At 41.2% G+C, this 27,727-nt stretch overlaps 1 protein-coding gene across 5 annotated transcripts; it reads right to left on the reverse strand.

Moving 5' to 3' along the window:
• Positions 1 to 2,577: 2,577 nt before the first annotated feature.
• On the reverse strand, positions 2,578 to 27,221 carry LOC133841723 (netrin receptor unc-5). Of its 5 annotated transcripts, none has more exons than XM_062274408.1 (10): positions 25,422 to 27,220; positions 15,647 to 16,571; positions 14,135 to 14,419; positions 13,864 to 14,034; positions 11,176 to 11,229; positions 9,501 to 9,821; positions 6,427 to 6,555; positions 6,144 to 6,348; positions 5,218 to 5,291; positions 2,578 to 5,152 (listed from the first exon to the last, which is right to left on the reverse strand). In XM_062274408.1, exons 2-10 carry the CDS (start codon positions 16,311 to 16,313, stop codon positions 3,828 to 3,830), a joined length of 3,231 nt encoding a protein of 1,076 aa, XP_062130392.1. In that variant the 5' UTR covers positions 16,314 to 16,571; positions 25,422 to 27,220; the 3' UTR covers positions 2,578 to 3,827. The 5 variants fall into 5 exon arrangements, with proteins under 5 accessions (XP_062130392.1, XP_062130393.1, XP_062130395.1 ...); XM_062274409.1 differs by lacking the exon at positions 25,422 to 27,220 and adding an exon at positions 16,809 to 16,936; XM_062274411.1 differs by lacking the exon at positions 11,176 to 11,229.
• Positions 27,222 to 27,727: the final 506 nt, after the last annotated feature.

Genomic DNA, 27,727 nt, shown 5'->3' on the forward strand with positions numbered 1-27,727 from the left:
CAATGTCCCGATGGACGATTGACGATGGTTGCTGCTCAGGTAGATAAATTCGTAATACAACTGCGGCTGTCTGAAAAGTTGGACTGCCTCTCTTCTGGCCATGGATTGCCAGAGACTGCAGCAGCAGAAGCTTGTCCATTGTCCAGCCAAAGTCTGAGTTCTGGACACGGGACATGGGACACGTTGCAACAGCAACAACAACATCAGCAGCAACAGCAGCAGTGGCGCATTTTTGTTTTTATATTTTCTTTTGCTTATTTGTTTTCTCTTCTGCTGTTGTTGTTGCTGCTGCTTTGGAGCATTTTGTATTGTTTTGTATTTTGCGGCTTATCCAGCGCTTTCAACGCCTCGCCATCAACGCTTTTGTGGCAACACGGCTCTCTGTCTGTCCGTCCGTCTGTCCGTCTTTCTGTCTGTCTGGCCAACAGTTCCACCGTCCGTCCCCAGCAGCATAATTCATGTTTCACGCCGTTGCCTTTGCTGCCGCTGCTGCTGCTGTTGTTGTTGTTGCTGTTGCAAGTTCAGACAAATTCAAAATGGCAGCTGAGAGGCAGCTGCTGCTGTTGCTGCTGCTGCTTTTGCTGCTGCCCCAACAATTATTTGGGCTTTGAGTTTTTAATCAAAGGTTCGCATTACGGATTTGTTTTTGCCCACAAAATTACATGCATGCAGCAAGTGATTTGAGGCATGCAACAATTTGTTTGGCAGCTTAGTCTTAGTTAATGCCGCCCATCGACATCGATCCACATCTAGATTACAACCTGGCTTAAGTGATAGAACACGAAACCGTATCAACTGAAGTTGTTATTTTATTGCTGCTGCCTTGTGGCAACTTCCGCTTTTGGCTTTGGGCTTTATTTGCCCATTACTTGAAGTGCTTGTGTGTGTGTGTGTGTGTGTAAGTGTGGATGTATGTTTGTAAGAGGACATTTCCTGCTTTTTTGCATATTTGTGCAGTTGTTGAGTCGGTTGTGTGTAAACAATAAGCATGCTTTGAGTGTAACAAATGCAAATAAAATAGTCTCCGGCTGCACCTTGCCACAGCTGCCACAGCTGCCACAGCTGCCACATTGCCACATTGCGACAATGACCTTATCAAGGACCCCAATTTTATTGACTAGCCAAGCAGTTGACACCAGCAACAGCAACAGCAGCAACAGCAACAGCAACATCGACTGCGACTGCGACAGCAACAGCCAAAAACAGCAGCAAGAAATTGTCAAGACTTTTAAAATCGTTGTTAGATTGGAATTTCGACCCAATTAGGAAATTTTTCAAACATTGATCGGCTGCTGTTGCTGTTGATGTTGCTGTTGCCCTTTCTGCGGAAAAATGCAAAAAACCTTCGCGATGGTCAAGGATGCGAGCACGGGGACACAAAATCGATGGCAAACAGTCGAAACGATACATAAAATATATTGTTATGTCTGCGGTGAGAAAACTAATTGACGATGACAGCAGTCGAAGTTGCTGTTGCTGTTGCTGCTGCTGCTGTTGTTGCTGTTGTTGTCATTGCCTTTCCCATCGCAATCGCAGTTGTTGCTGTTGGGCCAATAATCGACAAAGCTACCGGCTGGCAGCAGGCAGGAACAATTTTTTTCTCTGCATTTGTGTGGACAGGCATCGATTCGGCAGCCGTTGCACGCTTTTTTCATCTGCCCGAACTGGGATTGTAAGTGGCCTTCGTAGATTTCTATTTGCTGCAGTAAAAAGCAGAAAAATAAAAAAAAAAAAAAATAAGAAACGAAGATAAAGTATATAAGAAACCCAAATCGTTTAAATTTATTTATTCGCTTGATGCTGTTGGATATAAAAGGCGCCGCCAATGCACCACCAACAACAACAGCAACAACAACTACCACAGCTGCAACAGCAATCATTTTGTGTTGCATTAAATTATTGATTTGTTATTTGTTGGGATCGTTTGCAGTGCGGCTTGTTAAAATGCTTGTCGGTATATGAGACTGTGTTGATTGCTTAAACTAATAATTGTATCTTAATTTTCTCTTATTAATGCCGAATGCCAATTGCTTGAAAATATGCTACAAAAATGTGGCAAGTGTTGCGCTATTACTCAGAAAAATGTATTGAATCACTTAAACAACTCAATTGCTGCGCTCAAAGTTTAATTGACCTTAGCAATTATTGTAAAGTCTTGAAAATATTTTAAATATTCTACTTAAATTTTCATTTATACAAAAATAATATACTTGATATGCATTAATAGAGTTGTATAAGTATTGGTTTTATTAAGTTACGTGCAAACTCTTAGCGAGATAACGTTTAAGTCCAATCAATAGTTTATTTTTGAATAAAACTTATTGCCGCCAATAGATTATCGACAATTTCTATTTATCGCATGAACCAAATCAAAGTGGCAACGCAAGCCGCAAAGCAGCGCCATCTATTGTTCAACGTATGTTAGCTAGTCTTTGCTAAAACCAGTTCGGTTGATGTCTCGGCTTATACTTAGCTTGGACAATTTACTAAGCGCATTGTTCAACACTAAAAACGTTAGGTTTGAACTCAGCTATTTGAAATATTTTAATTTGAATATATATTTAAAATAAAATGTGATTTTATGTTTTTACAGTAAGTAACGTCTTTATTCATTTTTATTTTCCGTTGTGTTGTCATTTACTTAAATCATATATAAATACATAAGAACTACAGCAGTTAAAAAAATCGTTTATCTGTATCTCAAACAAAACATTTGCACAATTTTCGGAACTGTGTCAATTCAGTTAGTTCATGATGAATGTTGCATTTATGGCTAAATTCTATTCATATTTATAGTGTAATTAGTTTTTGTAGTTGTTTAACTTGGTTATTTGTTTTACTATTATTTGATGAAATATTCATGGTTGATGTTGTTGTGGTTGTTTGTTGAATTAACGATTTAAACGACAGTTTATTGACTTATGAACTAAAGACAAATACAAAGATTATCACTTGAGTATGTCTAACAAGCTACTCGGTTGTTGTTGTTTTGTTTTTTGGTTTTTTGTTTTCTCATGAAACTACCAACTAAATTCATAGACTATGTATGCGTTGTATTTATATGCGTTATATGTGTGTGTGTCTAATGTTTATCATTCAGTTATATAGTTCGTGTGTATAGTTGTAGACTAAATCATGTCATTCCTGGTTAATCGGCTATAACTAGAGTCGGTTGAGAAACTCAACAATTTGGCAAACAGTTTGCAACTTCTTGACGCACATATAGACGCAGGCTATATGTGTGCTTGAGCTTATCGGGGATCGCTTGGTTCTCTACAAATACAATATACAATACTCGTTCATACATAATATGTATATATAATATATATATATAACTATATATGGTATATATAAATATTTTAGTTTGTGTGTAATACTAGAATTTGAGTGTTTAAAACTATAAGTTTGCTAAGCCACATACATAACTTTTAACTCTAGAGTACGCGTTCTTTACCTTATGTCTGTAGTATCAAAAATGCATGGCACCCATGGGGAACAGAGTTCGTTTGAGCAGTTGTAGTAGAAGTAGTAGTCGAAGTCGTAGTATTTCACATCGTACTCACTACTCACTACATCTTCTAACTTATCTCTCTCTTGCTATGTAACTAGTACAATCTATCAACTAATGTGTCTATATAATGTCTACGTCTAAACTTTGATTACATAATCATATTTTTTGAATTCTTTGCTTCAATTCGTTTCATTTCGATGCAATTTTCGATTACATTTCTTTCGTTTTTTTAGTGATTTTTTTTCAAATAAAAGGCAACTCATGAACATTTTCGGTTTTGTTGTTGTTTCGCTTATAATTCGCAGTGTTTCTCGCTCTATATCCAGAGCGGTCCAATTGTCTCCACAATGATGTCCAGCACATCCTGACGTCCCATCTCCTTGAGCGTCAACAGCAGAGCCATAATGGTGTTGGCATGCGAAATGGACGTGGAACTGTTACCGTTACCGTTGCTGCAATTGTTCGCCCGACACTCCCACAGATTGAGGATCTGCTCGGTGGGCGAGGGTTTGGTGGCAAAGTATGCAATATACCGATCGGTGCTAAGTTTCTTCGCCAACAGCCGCCAATCGCGCTCATCGGCACGCGGCGGATCGAGGGCGGCGCATATCAGACGCTTTGTGGCATGTGGCAGCTGCACAAAGTCCAGCACACAGCTCTCGTTCACATAGTTGCCCTGGCGATCAATCGAAATCGTCGTATTCGTCGTCGAGGCCAACTCCTCCGCTGAACCTCCCAGCGGCTGTGAGGGAATGCTAAACGTATAAAAGTCCAGATCATCGCCCTGGCCAAAGTCAACGCACAGAGCATGTTGATCCCGCTGCCGCACACTGAACTCACAGTGCAATATGGAATTGTTGCTTAGGATGTGCTGATAGGGAATCGCATGTTCGTAGGGCGCTGCATCGGCGTCGGTGGAACGCACGCGAATATTCAAATTGCGACTGTTGAGCACAAAGGCAAAGACTTCACTTTCCCCAAGGTAACTGCCACCCAATTTGCACTCGACATTCGCACAAATATCCTTGCTGTTGGGGAAATCCTTGACCACATAGATGCGCAGACTGCAGTTGGCGGTGCTTGGCGGCGTGTGCTGACTGAAGGCGAGCAACTTCATCTTGATCGCCGGCTGCTGAATCCTCGGCTCAGCGACCACCGCAAAGTGTCCCAGCTGCTCGGTCATGATGTAAACATGCGTCGGCTCCAGTTGCACAAACATCGGGGTATTGATAGTCTCTTCGCCCACAGACACCGCACGTCGCCAGCTCACATTGAGATCGTCGTGTTCGCTGTCCGCATGATAGATGTGCACATGCCACTGCTCTGGGGACAACAGACTGTGCGGGATCTTCAGTATCACGGGCTTCACAAAGCTGTAGTTGCGCGGAGCACAGTGCACCACACTGCTGCACAGAATGGAGCTCTCGGTGGCACAGGCAATGCGACTGCATTCGTCGCTCAGCAGCATCAGCGACACATGCTTCTTCAGATGCTTGCCAATGGCCAGTTCGGGCACAAAGAGAAGTAGTTCGCCTCCATAGAGTCGCAGTTGTCCGCCACTGCTGCCCAGCAGCTCGTAGCTTGTGCTCTTCGAGGTATTCAGTATCGAGAGCTTGGCATTCATATCGAAAGTCGAGTTGGCTGTGGGGGAGAGGAAGTACTTTCGTTAAAGAGGAATTCCATTTTGAGGTGTGGGAGCTACTTACAGGTGTCAGCTGTGGAGGAGTCGCCTGTGTCCGACAGGTAATCCCCGCTGAGATCGTCAATGGGATTTGTATAGCTGCAAAAGAGAGTGAAATGAATTAACAACTGAAAGCAAAGCGAACAGTAAATACCCTAACCTATTGAAGGCAACTTAACACTTTTAAAAATAAAGGTATTTTTCTTCGAGAAAACATTCATTTTGTCGTTAAATATATTAGAATATTATTTGGATATTTAGCAAATTTAAGTTCATCAAAATATTTGGACAAAGAATCAAACTTTCTTCATAATAGTACTTGTATTCAAATTAAGTAATCCAAGTTAACTCAAATTTACGCAGATGAGACTAGTTACATAATCGTGAATTTATATTTGGAATTGAATTGTCTTTTATTTCAAAATTCTTCTTCTAATTGATTGTTAGTTTTTAAATAAATTCGGTATGCTTTATTATACTTCAATGCTGACTATTTAGTTGCTGTTAATAATCTGTGCTTTCTACTTGTATATCAGTTTTCTTTGCCAGGTAGAAAATTTTATATATTTAGAACTTAATTCAAAAGGCTTCAAATTCTAAAGAACCTAAGAAGGCTGCAAGGACAGACCAAAATCAACTTGAATTCATTAGCTGATACAATTTAAGCATATTTTGAAAATTTTTGGAAAACTTTTTGTGTATTGCATGTAGTGAGGATTACCTTAAGGAATATGAAACTAATTAAGAAGAATAAATAAAAGTTGTTGAAGTTAAAGCCACAGTCCCGATACTTCTTGCCTACTGCACAGTAAAATCTTTGTCTTCTTAAAAACGTTACACACTTGAAAACAAAAGTATTTTACCCTCTCCCAGGCTATTAAGTTACCCTACAAGTCTTTACGTAATTTCATAAATCGATTAAGGAACTTTGTTTGGGTAACTGCAACTTACTTGGCCGACAGATTGGGCACATCGTAATGATGTTCGGTAACTCCGCCGACTCCGACTCCGACTCCCATGCCCATGCCGACGATGTGCTCGCCAGGTAAATAACGATGTCCGGGATTGACATAATCGTATCCCAAATTGGCGGCCTCGATGTGCATGCGCATCTCCTTCTTGTCGACAACGCCGGGCATGTAATCCGCATCCATAACTGCAAACGAGTACGAAAAAGATACGCGATTCAAATTGGCGTGCTTGTTGTGTGGAATCTCCGTCTCCTTCGACTTACCTGAACGTGCCATGTTATAGTGCGGATTGGCGCGAATGCCGCGTCGGGCACAGCAGATGAGGGCCGCTCCAAAGGCAAAGCAAACAGCCGTGATGAAGGCCAGACCCAAGTACAGTGTCCAATCGAAGTCTGCAAAGAAGAAGAGGGAGAGAAGACGAAGCGGGGATGATAAGTAAAACTGCTGATTTTTGGTTTTTAATATACACTTTCAGAGCGGAGAGCTCCCTCGTCTCCGTCCTCTGTCAACTGCCTGCCTGCATGCCAATCTCAATCTTTGTCTTTTGTATTAAACAGAAAAAAAAGAAAGGAAAAAAGCCGTTGAAGATGGAGAAAAGTTGTTCATGCCGCTGCGTAAATTGCGCACCCCCATTTTTCTTGAACGCTGATGATGGCCATGCAAAAATTTCGCATCCCACACACACACACACACACAGATTGTGAAGCGTTGAGTCAACCAAATGAAAACCAGAACCAAAAACCAAAAACCAATGCGAAGCGAGCCAAATGCGGTCGCATCCTCGCATCCCGAAAGTTGTGTTGCCATCAATCCAAAGCAGCCATGCGTATCCGTATCCACTGTTGCTCCCGCTTGGATCAGCTCTCTTTATATGTCTGTATTTAATGTTTTATGTTTGTATGCTCATCCCCCAACTCTCTCTCTGTCTCCCCTTTCTCCTGTCCATTCCCATTACCCCGAGAGTCAGACTCTCAGTCCGGCGTCTATTTCGCATTATTGTTCGCTGTCGTCGCCCCCCGTCGCGTCGCTCTCTCCCTCGCCATAGTCGCCCCTTGGTCGAAGTAGCGCCATTGTTGCGCTGCCTTGTTTCCGTTGCTGTGATTGTTGTCGTCATTGTTGGTGGCGCTGGCGGTGACTGGTTGGCGCTGTGCCGGGACTGCGACCGAGCAAAAAGGAATCACTGCAGCGCAAGGAATTACGAACGAATACGAATACAAATACGAATACGAATATAAGAGAGTATATGTGTATATTATGATTATTACACACAGACAAACACTGTGAACGACGCATTATACAATGTATGAAATGAGCAATTATATTCGCTGTAAATCAACGACAGTGATGCTGCCGCTTCTTCTGCTTCTTCTTCTACTTCTGCATCGGCAACATCCTTCTCAGCGCATCCCTTCTACTAAAATACAAAACTTGAGACTCTTTCTTCTTGCGCTTTCGTTTTTCATTTCTGCATTTTGCATGTTGACTTTTTTTTCCCTATTCCTATACCAGACTCCTGTGTGGGACATCAAAAGCGTATTTGTCATGCTAAGAGATTACCAGTGGGGGAGAACATCAAACTACCAAAAGTACCGAACAGTGAGCATCGAGCACCGACCGACCGACCGACTGAGCCACCCACCACAATAGCCGCATAATAAAGCCTTAGACTCGGCTTCAACAGTTGCTTGCCCCCGGGGGATATTAGCCCCGGGGCAATTGGAGCTGATGCTGTAGCCAGAGCCGGTGCCGGAGCCGGATTGGGAACCGGAAACGAGGTGAATGTAATATAATGGCAAGGATATAAGCCAAAGGCTCAAGTCAAAAAACCAACAAAGTGTCACTCTTCATTCGCAGAAACTTTTCAACTGCAATCAAATAACGACAAAAAATGTAACCCGAAAAAAATTCAGTATGTGAGCTTAATAGGTTCGACTGGGAAATACCCTAGGAAAAAGATTACAATACTCGGTATAAAGTTTAGCATTGAAAAAGTGAGACTTTAACTAAAGTACACACAGAGAAAAAATCTAGATTGAAAAGTCGATTGCAAATCTTGATTTTGTAGAATTTAGATCTCGATCTAAGAATTTACTTTCTTGGTTCAATTATGACATTATATAATCTTGATCAAAGATTTTATTCTTGACTTCAGGACGTTTGATTGTACATAAAAAGTATCAAATTATTCCATGGTTTACTTTTATCATAAGTAACCAATAAAAATTCAATTTGTAAATAAATTGAAACAAGTTTCAGTGTTACAAATGCCAAAAAGTATATAGCCAACACCCCTTTTCTATGTACTCTGTAAGTGTGACATCAAAAATTGAAATGAAATCTGATATCCTTATGGTTTAATGTAGCCCACATGCAAAACTTGGAGTGTCTATCACTTTTAATCTCCGAGTGTCATGCACTCTAAAGCGCAGACAGACAGACAGCCGGCAGGACTTTTGACTTTCATTTGTGTGAAACTTTTTTTGTGGACTGTCAATAAAGATAGAAATCTACTGCTGAAACACCCGCTGCTGCTTGAGTAGAGGGTATAATTAAGTGCGAATGGTGGGCAAAATGCCAAGTTGATCCTTTCAATTACGCACTGTGACAGTCATATAATTGATCCCAATGGACCGCAATCGTTCACCCTCAAACTATGTTTGATTTGGGTTCCAATCGCCCACGCACTTTTGCTATTTCTACCCTGTTTTTGGCAAATTGAACTGAGAGTTGGAGGTTGCTTTGCAGACGACGCAGACGAGTCCAAAGAATAACAATAACACGTAAAAAGCTTCAAAGTGCTTGTCAGTCAGTCAGCACGGGGGGGAAAAGAGGAAAAGTGGTTCAGCTGTCGTCACTTGCCTAATTATCTGGCAAAGCACATAAACATTGGCCAAACTCACGCTTAATTCTTAATCTCGATTGGGGGCTGCGATTGATTTGCGACCCTTTCGGGGTTGAGAGTTGTTGGCCAACCAAACAAGTGCTGAACGAGAGTGGCCTGGTCTCTTGATTTATTTTACCATTTTTTATGTCGAGGGTTTGGGGTTCGAGTTAAGAGCCGGGGGGGGAGGGCAACGGATATGCACAAACAAAATGCACTTGGTTAATTTTCCATTGTGACAATCAGAGCTGAGTGCTCGGCATTGTGTCTGTGTGTGTGTGTGTGTGTGGTCGGTTGTGTTCTGTCTGTGACTGCGACTGTCGTGCCCACTGTGATTGTTATTGTTGTCTAACTGTCTACTTTGTTGCTGACTGACTGCCTGAACGGAGTGGCAGACAGGACAGACAGGACAGGAGAGACAGACCGACTTTCTGCCGTTGTCATAAGCACACTTACCATCCTTGCCAATCTGACACTGCTCTCCACGGCATTCGGCCGTTTGTATGTCTTTTCCGGCGCACAATGATTTGCTATATCCTGGACCATCAGCATCTCCGTTGTTGTTGTTGCTAGTATCGCTGCTCGTGGCGCCATCGCTGCTACTTCCCAGACTGCTTAGGGCTGCGGCGCCCACACCTCCAGGCAGCAGCTCGCCGGCTTCATCTGCCACATCGCTGTTGCCGTTGCCAGTGGCATGTGTCAGGCATTTTCTGCGACGCACTTGTATGCATTCCGCGGAACAGATGCTCCATTCGCTCCACGAGGACCAGCGTGCAACTACAACAACAATAAGAAGAAAGGCAGTTTAGAAATCAAAAGTCATATTAACATGATTTAGCACACATTCCCGACAGCGGCATGCCCAAATGCCATTTATCACAAACAGCGCAGCCAGAAGGAGACGCGTCCCGGAATGGGATTTGGAGGGAATATATTCCTGCCATACGTGCGTGCCTGCATGTGGCATACAACACACACCAGAGATTGAGTCGCTTCTAGGGCGGTCTGGCATTACATTTTATAGCATTGCTTTGGCTAATAGATGCGTCGCAATTATGGCACCTTTCGAACGCTGAACGCTGAATAAATAGAGGCTACGCAATATTTATGGCCATCAAGGGCCCACAAATGAGCCTATTTTCCCCATGGGCGAGAGCAATCCACTCAAATGTTCTCATCATATTTAACAGAGAGGCGCTTCCCCCAAACTCTGCTGTTGTCTGCTCTTCTCTTCTATGTTGTGTGAGTAAAAGTGATTGTCATTTTAATGCTTTTCTATTTTCGCATTTTGCTTCATTTATTTCAATTTTTGCCCAGTTTTTTTCACTCTGCTTTGTTTGTTGTTCAGGAGGGGGAAAGGAAAGTCCGAAAACTAAACAAAAAGCGCAAATTGTGCATGTTGTTGGCTAAAAAGATGTATGCCTAGGCTCGCATATAGTATATAGTATAACATCGGCATTTGCCACTTCCTGTTTTTGTTCGAGCAGCCCAAAAACCACCCCCAAGTCGACAGTCGACGACGTCTTCGGCGTCGTCGTTGCCCCATCATCACTTGGCTACACACACACACTCGCACATTCGTTCGCATTCCTTGTAATATGAAAAAGGGACGCATCCTGTTGCCTTGCGAAGGGTCGTCGCCAGACTGTTGCATGAATCAGACAGCGTAAATCGTGGTAAGTGATTTTTAAGTTGCTGTTCGCAGTCAACAATGACGTCACCAAGCTAGCATACTCTCCAACTCTCTCTGTCGACTGCCCCAAAAACTAAGTAACAGACTCGAGCTTAACAGCTTTGAATACATGAATAACTCCATGGTCCGCTGGAGCAGGATGTGATGCTGTCGTTGCTGATGATGTTACGGCCTTCGGCTCAGTTTAACACAATTGTTTATTGAATTGTAAAGCGCAACCCCAACCCCCGACCAAGCGACCCTATCCAACTAACAATTTCAGGCTTTGGCTCGTTAAGCATTCAACTTTAACGGCTGCCAAACAATGCCATATTGAACACTACTCGTATACTTGATAAATCTACCACACCTCCACCCCCGTTTTGCCATTCCTCCCCTTTTGTCTTTTTTCGAATTTTTGAATGAGATGCACATTGTCAGGCGTTTGAATCAACTTACTGCGCTTACTCGACGAAATGTCAAATCCATCAGCGCTCACAATTTGAGTGTCCTCTGTTGTTGTCAGCATCAGGCAGTAGTCAGCAGGCAGCAGGCACCATCAGCGTAATCACAGGCGTCGTTGTGGGCGTTGCAGCAGCAGAAGCAGCATCGAGGTAAATTCAAGGCAGTCGGAGTAGATGAAGCACCATAAGGTTGACACCGTTCCATGGGGATGAAAAGTCATAAGATGTAGATTGAACGCCACAACAGCGACAGCAACAACAAAACAGAAAGAAAGAAGAGAGAAAAAAAAGCGAAACCGAAGCGAAATTTAAAATTAATTTTATGACACACTTTTCATAGAAAAAAGCAGCAGCGACCTCCTCCCTCATTCCCCACTCTACAGTGCCACCCACTTGAAGTGTATTGCTATTGCTTCTTCAACAGCATCGTCCCCCAACCGTCAGCATCGTCCCCCTCGTGTCTTTTTCATCCATGCTGCTACCGGGATGTCTGTCAACAATTGCTCATTGCTGTGCCCGCTGTGAGCCTGCGTGTGTATAAGTGTATACGTGTGTACGCGTGTGTGTGTGTCTGTGTGCGAGCACTACAATACAATGTGCAATACAATAAATTTACATGAATAAAAGTGAAGAGTCTCAAACACATGCCGCCCGTGCGTCTGTCAAAAAGAGCGCCCCATCGACCAGCCAACCAACCAACGAACCAACGAACCAAGCGACCGTCCTTCTGTCTGTCTGTCCATTCGCCTGTGCATCCCAATTCCAATTCTTCAATCTCTTCCCATTCCGGTGCCCAAAACTGCGTCCCTGCCCTTGCTCCGCCTCAATGCTTTTGTCACCATTTAGTCAGTGCCTGTGACTGTGACTCTCTGACTCTCTCTCTGGTATGCCGCCAGCAGACGCCCCCGGGGTCCCTTTCCCTCTCCTCCTCTTCTCTTCCCCAACACAGCAAGTCCAATCTATCCATCTCTACGAAAGAGTCTATATATGTATATACTATATTGTATATATCGTACATGTGGAGATATCTGTCGTCGCGTTTCAAAGGCACCATCAGCCACAAGAGCAGCCGCAGTCGAATGCGTGTTTTAAATGAAATACTCAGCGCTCACTCAAAAATGTATTACACTCCGCTTTCAAAATGCGGCATTACGACTTTATCGTGCGTAATGCCCGACTATTTCGAGTCCATGTAAAATGTAATAGACTGTTCTAATGGCTTGTGTAAGCGAATGTTGGGAACATACTGATAAAAGCCAATTGGCTATTGCATTTGGAGATAAAATAAAAAGCCTCTTTGTGCTCTTATTGCTTTCTATAACTACGCTTGGATATAATACACTCACTTTTTAATCGAATTCTATGTTAACTTTAACAACTTCCAGTCTATATCTCATATGTTACACAAAAGGAAAGTCATAAACGAATTGTTGCTTAGTCTTGTTCTACTTTCCAATTTTGTTAAATTGATCACTAAGAGGTAAATCAAATACTTTCATTCTTAAATAAAGAATTCGGGGGTAAAAACTTTAAATAAGCAATTCTTAATGTAAGAAAGTTGTAGATCAAAACGAGATTGATCTGAATATTTTATTTTGTAGAACGAATTGTACTGATTTTTTCTGAGTGCATAATTTCAAAGAATTTTACTCTATTCCCTTCAACAATCTGCTTCTAAAATATATGCTCCAAGCACTATTTATATATACTAATATTAATAACTTGCCCTTCACATTCCTGATCTAATTATGATCTAATTATTAACCCAAATGAGCAACCTGATTCGTTAAATTATAGTATTGACTGTCTGTTGACAACTTTTGTAGAACTTTTGTTTTTCAACTATGTTATATACTTTTTTTTAACTTTCTTAACTCCCACATGATTTTACATTTCTCGTCAACTCCTACAACCCAATTTTCTATTTAAGCGTAACTGCAGTGACTCAAAAAGTAAAATCGTAGTTATCTTTAAAACCCATTCCCTTCACTAATTATCAATGGTCTTCACTACTGCCCCAATTACCATAAACTTACTTCCCCCATAATTATCAAATCAACAACTGTCTATCGACCATATTTTCCTTACTGCTCCACAACTTTAGCAGTATCTACCTGACAGTTAGTGTATGTATATAGCGACGTGCTAAATTTTGTGTGCTACGCTTTTGTTCCTTTTTTTATTTTGGAGCGCCCCTTGAACTTTTGCGGCACATTGCTTTGTATTGGCCTCTGTTTTGCTGTCGCAGCTCTGCAGAGCAGTAAAGCAGTAAAGCAACAAAGCAGCAAAGCAGTTTCTCGTTGCCTGGTGTGAAAAATGTGCGTCGTTTTCAACAAATCCGGCAGAGAGTGTCAGAGGTGGAAGGGAGGAGGTTGAGGGAGCTGGAAACTGGGGTCACAGGGACGCAGGTGGCGCCGTTCCCACAGGCAACACTCAACAGCAGGGGGGAGAGAGAAGCGACATTTAAATTGACAATTTTGTTGTTGGCACTTCAATTACGGTCACACTTTAAAGTTGCCAAAAACGCAAAGTGGGCGACGCCCTCGAAATGTGGAGGGTGAAGGGTGAAGGGTGGAGGGTGGAGGAGAACGCCCACATTGCCAGAAGCGCCCACAAATGCCGCACAGTGCACACAATTTGTGGGTAGCCACAACCACTAGGAAAAAAGAAGCGTTTCACATACCTGGACAGGCGGCACAGTCGGCGGACTTCTGGATCTGGGGACCAGCACATTGGGCGCCACCATTCAAGGGCATCGGATTGGTGCAGGTGCGCGTTCGCTTGCGTCCCTGACTCGGTTTTCCACTGCACTTGCACTCACGCCACGGACTCCAGGCGCTCCAGCCGCCATTCACTGCAAGAGGGGAGAAGTGTAAAGAGAAGTGTGAGTGTGTGAGTTTGTGAGTGGGCAACACTCGTGTGTGTGTGTAGACCACAAAAATTCGTGTACTGACCATAGACAATGAGCACAGCCGAGTCGGAGACGCGTTTGCCGGCAATGTTCTCCGCACTGCAGCTATAGTTGGCCATATGCTGCAGCGCAACCTGGCGAAAGGTGAGACTGCTGCCGGCCACAGTGATGCCTGGCTCGCCTGGCTCGACACCGATGACTGCATTGTTCTTGTGCCAGCTGAGCTTCGGTTCCGGAAAACCGCCGGGCGGCTCGCAATGCAGTTCCGCCCGGCTGCCCAGCTCGAGGCGCAGCGATGTGGGCGACTGACCAAAGGACTTGCGAATGTCTACAGAGGGGTGGAAAAAACGAGAGAGAGAGAAAAAATGCGACATATTCATAAATAAGTTTATTCGCTACACAGAAAGAAAAATCTACATACAATCAATATGATGCATTGCAATAATTCAAAACACAAAATCATTATTTTATCAGATACATATTTACACAAAAATCTTAACTTGCTTTCATTTAATTTGATTAACTCATTTGTTTTTCTTGGAAACCGAAATTCAACATATTGCTATTTACATTTGATCTAAGAGCAATGAATAATCATCGAAGCTCCCCAAAAATTCATCAATCGATTTGTTTGGACTTGAATTTGTACGATCTGTACTCAATTTCTGATTTTATTTTCTTTGTTGAATTGCAAATATTGTATAATTGTTTGTTGGTTTTTATCTTGCTAGTTTTACCAGTTTATTTGTGTTCTTTGTCAAGCAATAGTAATTCTATCAATAACATGAAAAAGCCTGATATAAGCACAATAAATACAAATCAAGAAAGCCACAAAGCTAACAAAAAATCCTGTTTGTTCTGGATAATTTACGATATAAGAAAATTCCTAATAAACAAGTAAATAGTTAAATATTTCACTTAAACTTATATATGTAAATCAATTTTAATCTGTTCCTAATACTATAAATTAATTTCTTTTATGGAATGTAATTAAAAATGTTAGCTTATAGCTAAATTTTTTTTTATAATTAATTGCCTAATACATTTTCCATTTTAATTGGTCGTCAAACTTGTTTTCTTTACATAACCAATAATAATTCCCCACTTTAATATGATTGCTGATAGACTAATTACAAAATTGAGATTTGTTTGTATAATTTAATATTTTCTAAATTCGATTTTGAACTCTATACAAAAACTTTAAACGAAGTCTGTAAATTAACCTATGTTTAGCTAAGCAAAAATCTTTCACTCAAATAGAAATACAAAAAGATTTCATTCTGTTTTTTACTTTAACATATTATGCTAGCTTGAATATTTTACTTTAATTTATTTGCAGAAATCAGTTCTATTTATTCTTTCCGATAGATGTAAGATTTACTTAATTATTTCACTTCCAAATTCTATGTTATTCTTGAAACACAATTTCGCTCAAAATTTGAACTTTAAAATAAAAGTTAAAGAATTTCCTGGTTCTGCCTGAATTGTGCTCATACATTTTCGCGCAGTGCACTGCGTCCCTACACTTCCCCCTCGCCCCTTGTGGTATACTCACATGCTATGTGCACCGTGGCAGCCTGACTCTTGACCACGCCGCGCGACGACCACGCCTGGCACTCGCACTTGAAGGGCCCCTTGCCAAAGTACTCATCGACGAGATCGCGATGTATGGTGGCAGTCACCTCCTCCATGTGGACACCGGTATGCGGATCCACGTGCTTGTCGTGCGTCGATGGCGGTGGCTGTGAACTGCCGCTGCATTTAAAGTGCAGCTGCAACGCATGCGACGCCTTGCACTTGAGCACCGCCGGTCGATTTTTCACCACAAACACGCTCTCCGGCTCACTGAGGAAGATCGGCAGCGTGTTGCTCGCCTCGGCTGCACTCAGTTTGCCGCCATTGAACTCCTCCAGCAAGGTGCCAGCTCCAGCTACTCCCGCTGCTCCTGCTGCTGCTGCGCCGGATGCGCTGCCAGCTGATTTGTTATCCTCGCCACTGAGTGCGGCATCGAGATTAGTTCGATGCGGTGATGCACTCTCCTCGGTGACCTGTGTGTCGATGACGTCGACATCCTCTATGGAGGCGGACATGCTGCCATAATCAATGCCAAGTGGCAGCTCCCGACAGCCGGCTAATGTTAGCCATATTAGCTGTAGGCTCACTAAAACTACAATCACATTTCCGGCTTTATTAATCACCGATGACAATGACGTCGACGTCATGCTTCGTTGTTCTTTTTGTTGCTGTTGCTCTTCTCTTGACTCGTCGTTTATAATTCGTTGTCAGTGTGTGTTGAGTGTGTTTGTTTTTTTATCACTGCAAAGCACGTCGTTGTTTTTGTCTTGTCCTGCGTTCCTCTTCGTTTCCTGTACACCAACAACTGCACCTGCTGCTGCTGAGAATGTTGCTGCGACTGTTGGTGTTGCTGTTGTGTGCTGGCATTAGCTGCAGATGGATTACGTTGATGTCACAACGACGATCTGTAAAGTCAGATAAGAAATACATTTAAATGGCTTTTACCGGCACTTCACTTGCAATTGCATTCCACACGAGTACTTCAAATACTACTCGAATTGCCTCTAGCCAAGCTGCTGGCATGCAATTTGCACGCCACTTGGCAAAACCACAAGAGTGGAGACACTACTAAAAGTGTCCATGAATGGACTAAAGTGTTTATATCTTCAAAGGAACACTCCAACTAACAAACACACACATACACAGAGTAACAAAGAGACATAAGCACATAAACCACAAGTTTGTTCATTAATAATCATTATGCCCAACATTGAATTATGTGCCGTCAATGCGACTTATTAATCACCTGCCACTGAGACAGCACAATTTATATACAAAATACTAAGTATTTTCAACAAGTAGCTCAACTCAGCGACAGTTTCGAGTGCTATTTTATTTAGGTATTTAAATTTGTTATTATTACAACACAAATTAATTTATTGAAGCTCAGTTTAAAAGGTAATTGCATAGTGTTTAAGTATTTGTCTGTAACATCATCATTTGACAAATTAAGTTATTTCAACTCAGCTAAAGGCAGATTAGAATACAATTGTATTTAAATATGTATTATTATTAGACAAATTAATACATTTAGCCTTGAATGCAATTAAATTCAAGTTGATAACTTTGCTATTATTATTCTAAAAAGCACAGCGAAAGACACTTTATAAAGCAATTGTGTTTTACTTTGTTATTAGAGTTTGAGAAATGTATTTATTTAATTACAATTTATTGGCAACTCATTTGACATTAACTTGACGATGCTAAATTTCTCTATATCACCAAAGTAAATAAATTAATTGAATTTGAAATGTCTTTACAGAAATCAGAACTGTTTGCTAACATTGGAAAGCATTTAATTCAATTCATAAATCATAATGACATAATTTATAACAACAATCTACTTATAGACATCTCATAGTGATTTTGACTTTAACTAATACTTTATAAGTATTCTCCATCTTTTACCAACGAAAGAAAACTCAGACAGACAAAGAAAATGCATTTTTAATGGGCTCAGAAAAACCATCTTGCATTCTATTCTTACAACATCAAAAAGAAAACAAAATCTTAAAAAAATCTCAATTGGTAGTTCACTGAACTGTCATACTTAAAAAAACATGCTCTTCTGAGAGCTGGAAACCCAATCCGAAAAAACATTTTCATCAAAAATTTAATTCTTTTTTACATCTACCTAATGAATAGCGCACTAAATTTTAATATCATCACTCAAGGCATATGATGGCCACACAATTTTGTTTTGTGATGCTTTTCGATTACATTTTGATGGAGTCAAGTCTTGTCATCAATCAGTTGATTTTGTCTGAGGCGAAAGTTGAATCGATATGCCTTGAGGCCAAGAGCCTTGCTTGCCTGCTTGCGTTGTGTGTAGGGCAACCGACAATAGGCCACAAGTTACAAAATGTGTTCTTATTAGTTATGCAAGTCATGTGTCAAGTTCTACGAATCGCTGCTACCTAATCGAAATATTAATAACAGCTATGAGTGCGGGTGTGAGTGTGAGTGCGAGTGCGAGTGCGAGTACTCAGAGTAGAGGAGTATGAATACGAGACGGTACGATGGCATGACCACCTCTTCTACAATCTCCGATAGGCAGGACGTGCCTTGGTGGGAACTCTGCCTTTTGTCTACAGACTTTCAGTGTCGTTTATCGTGTCGTTTGTCTTTTGTCTTATGTCTCTTAAATGTTATTAGTTGTGGAGTTCTGTGTGTGTGTTGGCCCAAACCATTAAAATGTCCAACAGAACTCTCTACTATGAATTGTTTTGTACCTGCGACGCAGAGTTTATGCGTTTACCTATGTAATTATGTATTAATCATGCATAAGCTTAAACTCAACTTCAACCCGTTCCCATTTGATACGATTCCCAGTCGCATTTTTAATGACACGACGTCGATGACGACGACAGCTATTAAAAGGCGCATAAGTTAAAAGTCGATATGTAAATGTTGCGGAAATGCTCAATGTTAGAGTGTATGTGAAATGTGATTATGATTAGCCCATCATCATCATCATTCACATCATCGTGAACATCGTCGTGGGCTAGCATGCTCCACACACAGGCTATAAAATATCGGGTAATCAGAAATTAAAAGGAAATAATAATGCTCGTATATATTTGATAGGCGGCTTCGACTCTTTCCGCTCTTTCTCTATCTTGTCTCTATCATATCATCGCCGTCGTCATCGTCATCGTCATCCTCATCGCCATCGTCGTCGTCATCCTCGTGTTCGTCGTCACGACTGTCATTTCTTTTGCTTTAAGCGCCTTTTATGCGTAATTCAATTGGATTTACAGGGTGCTTGTGGACACTTGAGTGTCTGTCAATATTCTTCTTCCAGCTAGCTAAGCGAGTGTGTGTCCCCTTTCCCCCCTTCTCTTGTAACTGACCAGATAATAATAGTATTCCCTATGGTAATGCACACATACTCAGCGTTTTGTTGTTTGTGTGCATTCAATTATAGCTGTGGATATTGAAGTTTCGTTTTGTTTTCGATTTGTCTAGACCATTGTTTGACGAACGCTCTGGTCCAGCACATTCTATAAGCGCATTCATCGCCTGTATGCATTGTATCTATCATATTTGCTAGGCTGCTTAACGAAATTACATTTTCTGTTGCCCCGAGGTGTGGCATCAGCAGCCTCCTCCAAATCGATATGTTAACAGCACAAATCTCTGCTCCAAACTACAATTCTGATAGTAAATCGAAGTCGCATTTGTAATTAATATGTGAGAGTGAACAAAAGCGAAATACAGCAACTATAAACAACTAAATCCTTTGTCTAAGCTCAGCTGAGTGTGATATTTTGATAGCTCACTGCACTGTGTGTGTTAGTGTGCTTGTGTTAGATAATTCTAGCAAAATAATTATCATCCAATTTGCTGTGCTTAATAAGATACAAATGTAATTAAAGAGTGAATATGAAACTTAATTATACACGTTATGCGGACAGGGAAAAAGGATGTACTTAAAGAGTGTCAATGTATGTATTAAATGAGCAGAAGTATTCAGCTTAAAGTAGAGCTCCGTCTGCCTGTCTGTCCGCAACTAATAATAACGACATCTCGAAAACTATTAGAGCAAGAACTGCTAAAATTGGCAACATTTTTTAAAGGAATTCAAATTACAATTTCACAATTTTTGTTTTATTAAATATGTTTCGAAACTTGATGTTCCATACTATTTTACTATTCATTTGGAATGGGATTGAAGGGTTTTACACTTTTATGTCTACAGGCAGTAGGAATCCTCTTTGACCAAGCCAAGATGATTTAGCTTTCTGTCTGTCTGTCCGTCTGCCCGTATGAACAAATATGTATGTAGATTTAATAAACTAAAGGTAGATAGATCTATTCTTTCGCCTTCATTTGACAATACTTGTTAAATCGATATACCAAATATACATTTTGATATATCATAATTCAGTATTTTTCGGGTTTATTTATTGATAATAGGTAGCGGGTATCTCAAAGTCGAGCATATTCTACTGTAGCTTTCTAACGCACTTTGTTTATTGTAATTTATTACATTATATATCCCAAAGTCAATTACAATACATGTTCTCAAATTCTATTAAAACAAGAGCTGTTAAATTTGGCAATAATGTTGACATTTAGAAATGTATTCACATTCCCAAACTTCACACATTTAATTGCCGATTTCAAGTGTCTCTCTGTCGAGCTTACTCACATTATTTTCGCATGTGCCTCAACCTGAAGTTGTGTGCGACATCCTTGCCAAATTTGTGTATCAGCTTCCCACAACAATTTCCACGTAATGATGAAATTTATGACAATTATAATGGCATATATCAGACACAAAATGGCTATTAAAATTGTCGGCAGGCGCGTATTGTGAGAAGATTAATCAAAATGTGGCACAGACTCGTTAAATTCGAGATTCGCAGCACGCAGTTGTCCGATGACGTTATCAGTTTGTACATTTTTTTGTGTGCGTTGGTTCCATGCACATTTTAAATAGATTTTTAATGAAGTGAAGTAGGCCAAATGGATTGTGTAAAGCGCTTATCAGCGGCATTTCATTGTGTGCACTTTGTAATCGAATGGATTTTATTTATTGGAAGCCAAAGACATATACATACAAAAAAGACAGAAAAAAGAACTTTACTTTGCATTGATTTTGGCACGCCAAGCGATGAAGGCGGAGAAGTGAACTGAACTGACAGACAAGTGAGAGACAGACGAGTGCTTTAGATTTATAGCCAGATACGAAAGAGGGAGATTGCGTGAGCATATAATCATCTTATATTGTATGGAATATGGAACTCTCTGGTGGAGGATGCTGAAGTTCCGCCTGAACTTTTGATGATTTCTCAACTTTGGCGGAGGAGTGCTTCCTAGCATGAATGAATGAATGAATGAAAGATTGCGTGGGATAATCTGCGTCGCATTCAATTTAATTTCACAACTATTGCGGCTGCCACCGACGCTGCATCTAAAGCTGAAGCTGACGCCGAAGCCCTTCCTGTGTGCCACAAAGAACTTTCAAAACTTCACTGACGACAGATGAGAGGACAGAACAGAAAGACAGACAGACAACTAGAGACAGAGGGACAGAGCTATGTTATATATATGTATGTTTGTGTGTGTGCTCAGACAATGCGAGTACTACAAGCAGAAAACAAGTGAGCATTCTATAAAATAATTGATGACTGACTGACTCAGACCCCAGCAATAATTTTTATGCCTCTGGAGCACACACACACACTTGAGTATACTACACACTAAAATCAAATGCCACTCGAAATTCAGCGGCAGTTACTACGCGACTGCCTGAAGATGAAGCAGAGAAACTGAAGCTGAAACTGAAGTGTATCTGGCAGATGCCGCTGCTTCAATTGCGTGTGACTTTTGTGCTCTGAGTGTGCGTGTGTGCATGTGTGTGTGTGTGTCAGAGTGTGTGTAGTTATGTTGTACAATCTCTGAACATCTGTAGCACAAATGAAATCTTCAGAACTCAAGGGACCGTGCTGCTTGGCAATGTTCTTGCCTCCGATTCAGCTTCTAGTTACTGATGGTTACTGTGGCAATCGCTGCCGCATGTGGAATTCACATGTTGCGCATTTTGCCCACACACTCGCACACACACACACTTTAACTCTCTAAAGTATATTATAGAGCCAAGGCAGAGGCAACAATGCCTTGCTGCTGTTTGCTTTTCGCTTTTTGCTTTTTTCGGGCCAACGCTGGCTTGTCTTGTAATCAAACAATTAAAGATGATTTTAATTAATCTATTTATAAGCGACGACGTGCACATTCACTTGGAAACCCGCCCTCCGTTTCAGCCTTCATAACTGCTCAAAAATTTATTCGACAGCGAGTTGAAGGGAGGCATCCAGAGGGGGAGGAGGACAAACTGAATGGGATGGCAAGCTGTGAGTTTCATGAGAGATAGAGGCATTAGACATGACGACAACAACAGCAGTAACGAAAGCAAACACAACAAACATCTTTAAATTAATTAAGCGTAATTGTTGTTGAATTAGAAACAAAAGTTTCAGCCATGAATTATGCTCGATTGCGCTGTGACGTCCCGTATCTGTTGTTACATGCAATCGTACATTGCGAACGCGTGTAGCTACAAGATACAAAGATACAACACAATAGATTAAACACACTCACAGAAAGAGACAGACGTAGAGAGCGAGAGATCGAGATGCAAAGAGCGAGCATATGCATGCAATAAGCAAATTATTTATTATGCCATCAGTTAAATAAGTGGCACAAACCCACAAAGAACTGAACATCTGATGACTCTTATCATTTGTATCTCATTAGAGAGAACTTCTTTCAATCTATCGTATGTAGCTCAAAGTTTCAGCTGCTGCTGGTCAGCAGCAGTTGTTGTTCGCAAACTTATTTGGCACACACACACTTACACACAATAATTTATGATGATGCCCAGCAACAACAAGTAACAAATCGATGGCGACCAACTGATGATGATGCCACACACACACACACAAATACAAACTCTCAGTGGCAATGTCAAGCTGTCGCTGAACACTGGCCAACACAGAAACAGAAGAAGTTGTAGTAAAAGTAAAACAACTTTCTACCCTTACTTAATACGCTTACCTCGAGCGGATAATGCATGAAAGTTATCTAGCATATCAACGTTGCATTCTAATGCCCATTTTCTAAGCCAACAATTTATGATGGTTCCTCTAGGTGTTCCCCTATCAGCTACCTACTTTTCTGAATTCATTTCTTTTTGTTGCGCGTATCGATGATCGACATCTAATCCAATGTTAAGTCGCAGCCTATGAACCCAAATGCCCCGCTTCATCTAGGTAAGAGTATTATGCTCTCTGTCAACGTCTCAGTCCCCAGAATATTTCGGGCTCGTCTTACTTGTAACATGCGTTTCTGGTCTTTGGTCTTTCAAGTTGTGCTCAAATGACAATTAATCACCGCAGGAGTCAAAGATGTTCGATGCTCCTACAATCCCATTCCTTTCCTTTCCATCTTTTCCCATTCCCATTCGCCTTCCGAAATTCCCATTCTCAATACTCAATGCTCATCCCTCTTCCCGTTCCCATGGATATTGTGTGTTCGTTCGGATTCGGGTTCGAGGTATGCTGACACTGTCCTGAAACCAAACCCTTGTTTGCTAGAACGCTAGAAACAACAGCTGTAATCTAGTAGGGAGGAGAACAGAAATACACTCTATACAACCCCTAAAATTATGACTAGCCGCCGCCTCTCCTCTCGAGTCTCCATATATGTATATGTTCTTGTATTATTGTTATTACTCTGTGTGTGAGAACGTATGACAGGAACTTCGACTTGGAAAGGGTAACAGCTCGCGTAAATTGTTAAAAAAAAAAAACGAAGAAGTGAAATGAAAGCCAAATATCAAAAAAAGTGTGAGTATTACTCGTTCAAATCATTACCATGCATTTGTCAAGGCCTGAGAATTATTTTGAATGTCGCTGCTGGTTCTGTCAGCTTGTCTGTCCGTCCGTCCGTCCGTCTGTCTGTCCGTCCGCCTGACTGCCACTTTTGAAAGGGGATCATTATATGCCAATTGGCGATTGTTTGTTTCCCACTCGTTACATACGAGGGTCGCTAAATTAATACCCGCTTCTTCTCTTTTTGGCCAAATTGCAATTACTTAAAATGGGATCATTGATTTCTGATCTAATGTTACACAATTTTATTGGACTTTTAAGTAAATTAATCGATTGATGTAGCGGCTCAATTTACATTCTGTCCAATTCAAATCATTCTTAATTGCTGCAAATTAGTGGCACAATATTTTTGTTGGTTGACAATTCAATTACAACTCAAGAGTGAATTTTGGATGAAAGGAATTCACATTTAGAGTGAAATTCAATCGCATAAAGCAAATAACATTAGCAATGTACAATCGATTCGTCATGAAATTCAATCTCATGTTTGAAGCTGTAAATAAATAACTTATCATCAAATAAACTGGATGGTAATTTAATCTTTCTATTCTGCTAAAGAGACCGTAACAGTCTTAACTTTGTGTTACTTAATCGTTGACATATTTTCACAAATCCCTCAATTATCTCACTTTTTAAAATTCCATCAACCAAATAGTTTTCTCATATCCAAATTTATAATTTTTCAACAAATTGGTATCCCACTGATTGTTGTTTTTGGTGTCACATTTTCTGTTTTATGGCTCGAAGTTAATGGTCACCATTTTTGGGGGCCTCATGTCAAGGTGATTCATTCATTCAGAACGTTTATTAATAGAGTGGGAGTGTGAGTGTTTTGTGTGTGTGTGTGTGGTTAGAGATAGCAAAAGTGTTGAACTGATAAGTTTGTGGTAACCCTCGCATTTGGGGGGTTGTTTAATTGCAGTACGCATTTGAATTTGAATTTGAATTTGAATAACGGTTACATGTTCAAATTATAACAGTAATTGCGCGAACGTCGCCTCGTTTGTGGCATGTTTCATACTCTCGTTGTTGTTGCATCTCTTTATCAATGCATTAAGTGCCACCGACGCAGTCGCTCTCATTTATGAGGGCTCCCTCTCACCCTCCTCACCCTCCTCAGCCCAATCCACCCCAAAAACTCAAATGCAATCGTGCCGCGCGCGCTGACAAGAAAAACAAAAATATACAAAATACAAAATACAAAATACACATGCAGCACCGAAATCGTAAAATAAAACAAAAAATAAATAAAAATGGAAATACACGATGGCGTTCAAAAAGGGCACGCTTTTCATAATAAACATTAGCGAGCGACATGCAGTCATTCAGTCGCTCATTCAGTCAGTCATTCGCTCAGTCTGTCGCATCGGAGTTGACCCCGCTCTGCCCCTGCATCGTCTCCTGTTCGCTGTTCCCTGTTCGCTGTGGTCTTTAGGTCTCGGTCTCTCGCGCCTCCTTGGTCTCATGGTTCGCTGGCGTCCGCTTGTTTGTTTGTTTGTGAATTGGTCGTCTTTAGTTACACTTGAATACGTTTTGTATGTCCAACTGTCCGCTATGCGAGTGTGACTGTGTGTGTGTGTGTGTGTGGTAGTTACTCTTCCCACTTGCACACACACACACACGCTTTGCACTCCACTTCACCTACTTTGGCTGCACTTTGCAGTGCGCTTAAAATAGAATTGCATACTTAGCGGCGCAGGAAGCGACCACTGTCAACGCTTTTGCTAAGTTCCCTTTTGTCTTTGGTCACAAATGTCCACCCAGAGAGTGTGTGAGAGGGAGCGAGAGAGTGAGAGAGATAGAAATAGAGAGTGAGTGTGTCTTATTATAGTGGTAAGCAAGGCGGCAGCTACTTACGCGTTGGCGTTATTTGTTCTTGTTGTCTGCTGCACTGCGGCAACGTTGCTCGAAGACAGGGACAGAGACTGAGCGCCTTCTTATGAGTAAACATGTATCCAGTTACAGCCTTGTATACTCCTTCGTATCCTTTTTAAGCCTGCCTGTGTGTGTGTGTGTTTAGGGCATCTGTAACCTTATCGCTATTCAGTTGAGTCTCAGTTTTTTTGTGTTGTTGTTGTTGCTGCTGTTTTGTTTGCACTGCGTCCTGCACGTCAATATTTCATAGTTGCTGCCAGCTGCATGTGTATTTGTGTGGATGTGGATGTGTGTGTGTGTGCGCGTATATTCATTTATTCATTAAATTGAACACTTCACATAATGTTGCCTGTGGTGCCGCAGTGCACGCAAGCAAGCACACATACACATACAGATACACATACACGCACACGCACACCGTTTCAAATATCCTGCTGGTGCTCTTGGCTCCACTCACAATAACAACAACATCATAACATCATCACTTCTCAGCATCGCAGCATTGCGGCATTGTTATTGTTATTGTTATTGCTAGCTGTTGTTGTTGTTGTTAGGTTCTTATTGTTGTTTTTGCTGTCGGCAGCAAAACATTCGAAGCACTCAAACAAAACACTCACAGTCACAATCACGGGCACTCACTTGAGTGTAGCTTACAAAACTTCCCGCATAAAACACACACACTTTTGATCTCGCTCGAACGTGCGATCTTTCGTTCAATGTGTTTGCCGAATATTATTCGTTTGGCGCGATAAAATTCGCCATTAACCGTTTTTCGTTTTCGATGCAGTTGCGCGACACCACGACGATTGCGCGATACGTGCGATTACGTTGACGTTACGAATTGAAATGAATTCACTCTCTCTCTCAGGCTGCTCACTTGTGGCACCGCTTACTGCCTGCTGCTCACAGCCACCACATAGCGATATACTCACGACACGCTCTCTCACGCGCGCTCACTGGCGCTCGCTCTCTCACTTCAGTTGGCTTTACGTAGAGCGCCCTCTCTCAGCTCAGTTGTGGAGTTGGCGCAGGCAAACGGCAAAAGGCAACAACAGCGGCGGCAATTGGCAGCATCCCCAGTAGCAATAGAGGAGAGCACGTTGCGTTTTTGTTGTTGTCGTTGTAGCTGTTGTTGTTGTTGTTGCTGTTGTTGCTGTTGGAGCTAGCATATGGGCAGGAAGTAGAAGTGGGGAGCAGCAGCATCAGCATTGAGCTGTTGCCGATGATGCCTCGCCTCTCCTCCACACACAGTGGAGAAACTATGGACGCACTTTACGATGTATGCCTCTTTGGCATTACACTAGTGTATTTTGTATCTTTTTCCTGTGATTCTAATTTTACACACGAAATTCCAGAGATGCTTTCATATTTTCGTTTGATGATTTATTGACTGCAGCGGCAATTAAAGGCCTTTTATTTCACTTTTTATCAACTTCATTCATTGACATTGACGATGGGGGCGCTGCTTGTGTGTTTTATTTATATTTTTGTTGTGCGCGCACCCACAAACACACACGCTCACACACACATAAGCACAAACACAAATACAGGAGGAGTCTTAGACTTTTTGTCTGGCTGCGTTGTCTTTTCACTTTTGGCTCAAACAAACATGTAGCGGCATTTCACTTTTTGCAATAATATTCACAAATTGCAATTTTCACGGATTAATTTATTTTTCGTTGTTATTTTTTTTTGGTTTGTTTGTCGTCGTTTGTTTAAGGAGCGCATTCCAATAGCATAACTCAGCAGCAGCGTCGCCAATCAGAACCTGCTCCTGAAGTTTACAGCATCCAACTGATATGAAAAGGTAAGTACGGCGACACCTAGCGGCTGCGCATGACATTAACCGTGCTGTAGCAGTAAGCTTCATAGTGTGAAGCACGCAGTTTCGATAGTGCGATACATTTTGATTCAATCGATAAATTCGTTGAGTAATTTTCTTAGCTAAACGTGGTCGTTAAGAATCGTTCACTTACTGCATGTAGTCTAGACACAAACCTCCCACATTTTGAAGAATACTCGAAGCCTCTGAAACTGTACTGACAGTTATATTCAAACTGTCATGTTTAAAATAAGTGAGATAAACATTTCCATCCCCCGAAACATGGTTTGTCTTTTGGTTTTCTTATTATGTGATTTCATTATATAACATTGCTACAGACGAATCCCGTTTTTTCGTGTCTTGAGATTTAATCTTATCTAAGCGGAATGCAACAGTTACCATCATATATATTTTGTTATATCCTAGTAAGGGTTAATAAAAACATATAAAATTATTTAAATTGCAT

This window comes from Drosophila sulfurigaster, chromosome 3, assembly GCF_023558435.1.
Source record: "Drosophila sulfurigaster albostrigata strain 15112-1811.04 chromosome 3, ASM2355843v2, whole genome shotgun sequence".
Taxonomy (NCBI): domain Eukaryota; kingdom Metazoa; phylum Arthropoda; class Insecta; order Diptera; family Drosophilidae; genus Drosophila; species Drosophila sulfurigaster.

Bases quoted from the DNA above. Each gene is read 5' to 3' on its own strand.
- LOC133841723 (XM_062274408.1), bottom strand. From the start codon at position 16,313: ATGACGTCGACGTCATTGTCATCGGTGATTAATAAAGCCGGAAATGTG. The intron at 14,035-14,134 runs GTCAGTACACGA...CCCCTCTTGCAG, and splicing joins GGCTGTGCTCATTGTCTATG to TGAATGGCGGCTGGAGCGCC. The intron at 5,292-6,143 runs GTAAGTTGCAGT...TCTCTTTTGCAG, and splicing joins GTGCCCAATCTGTCGGCCAA to CTATACAAATCCCATTGACG.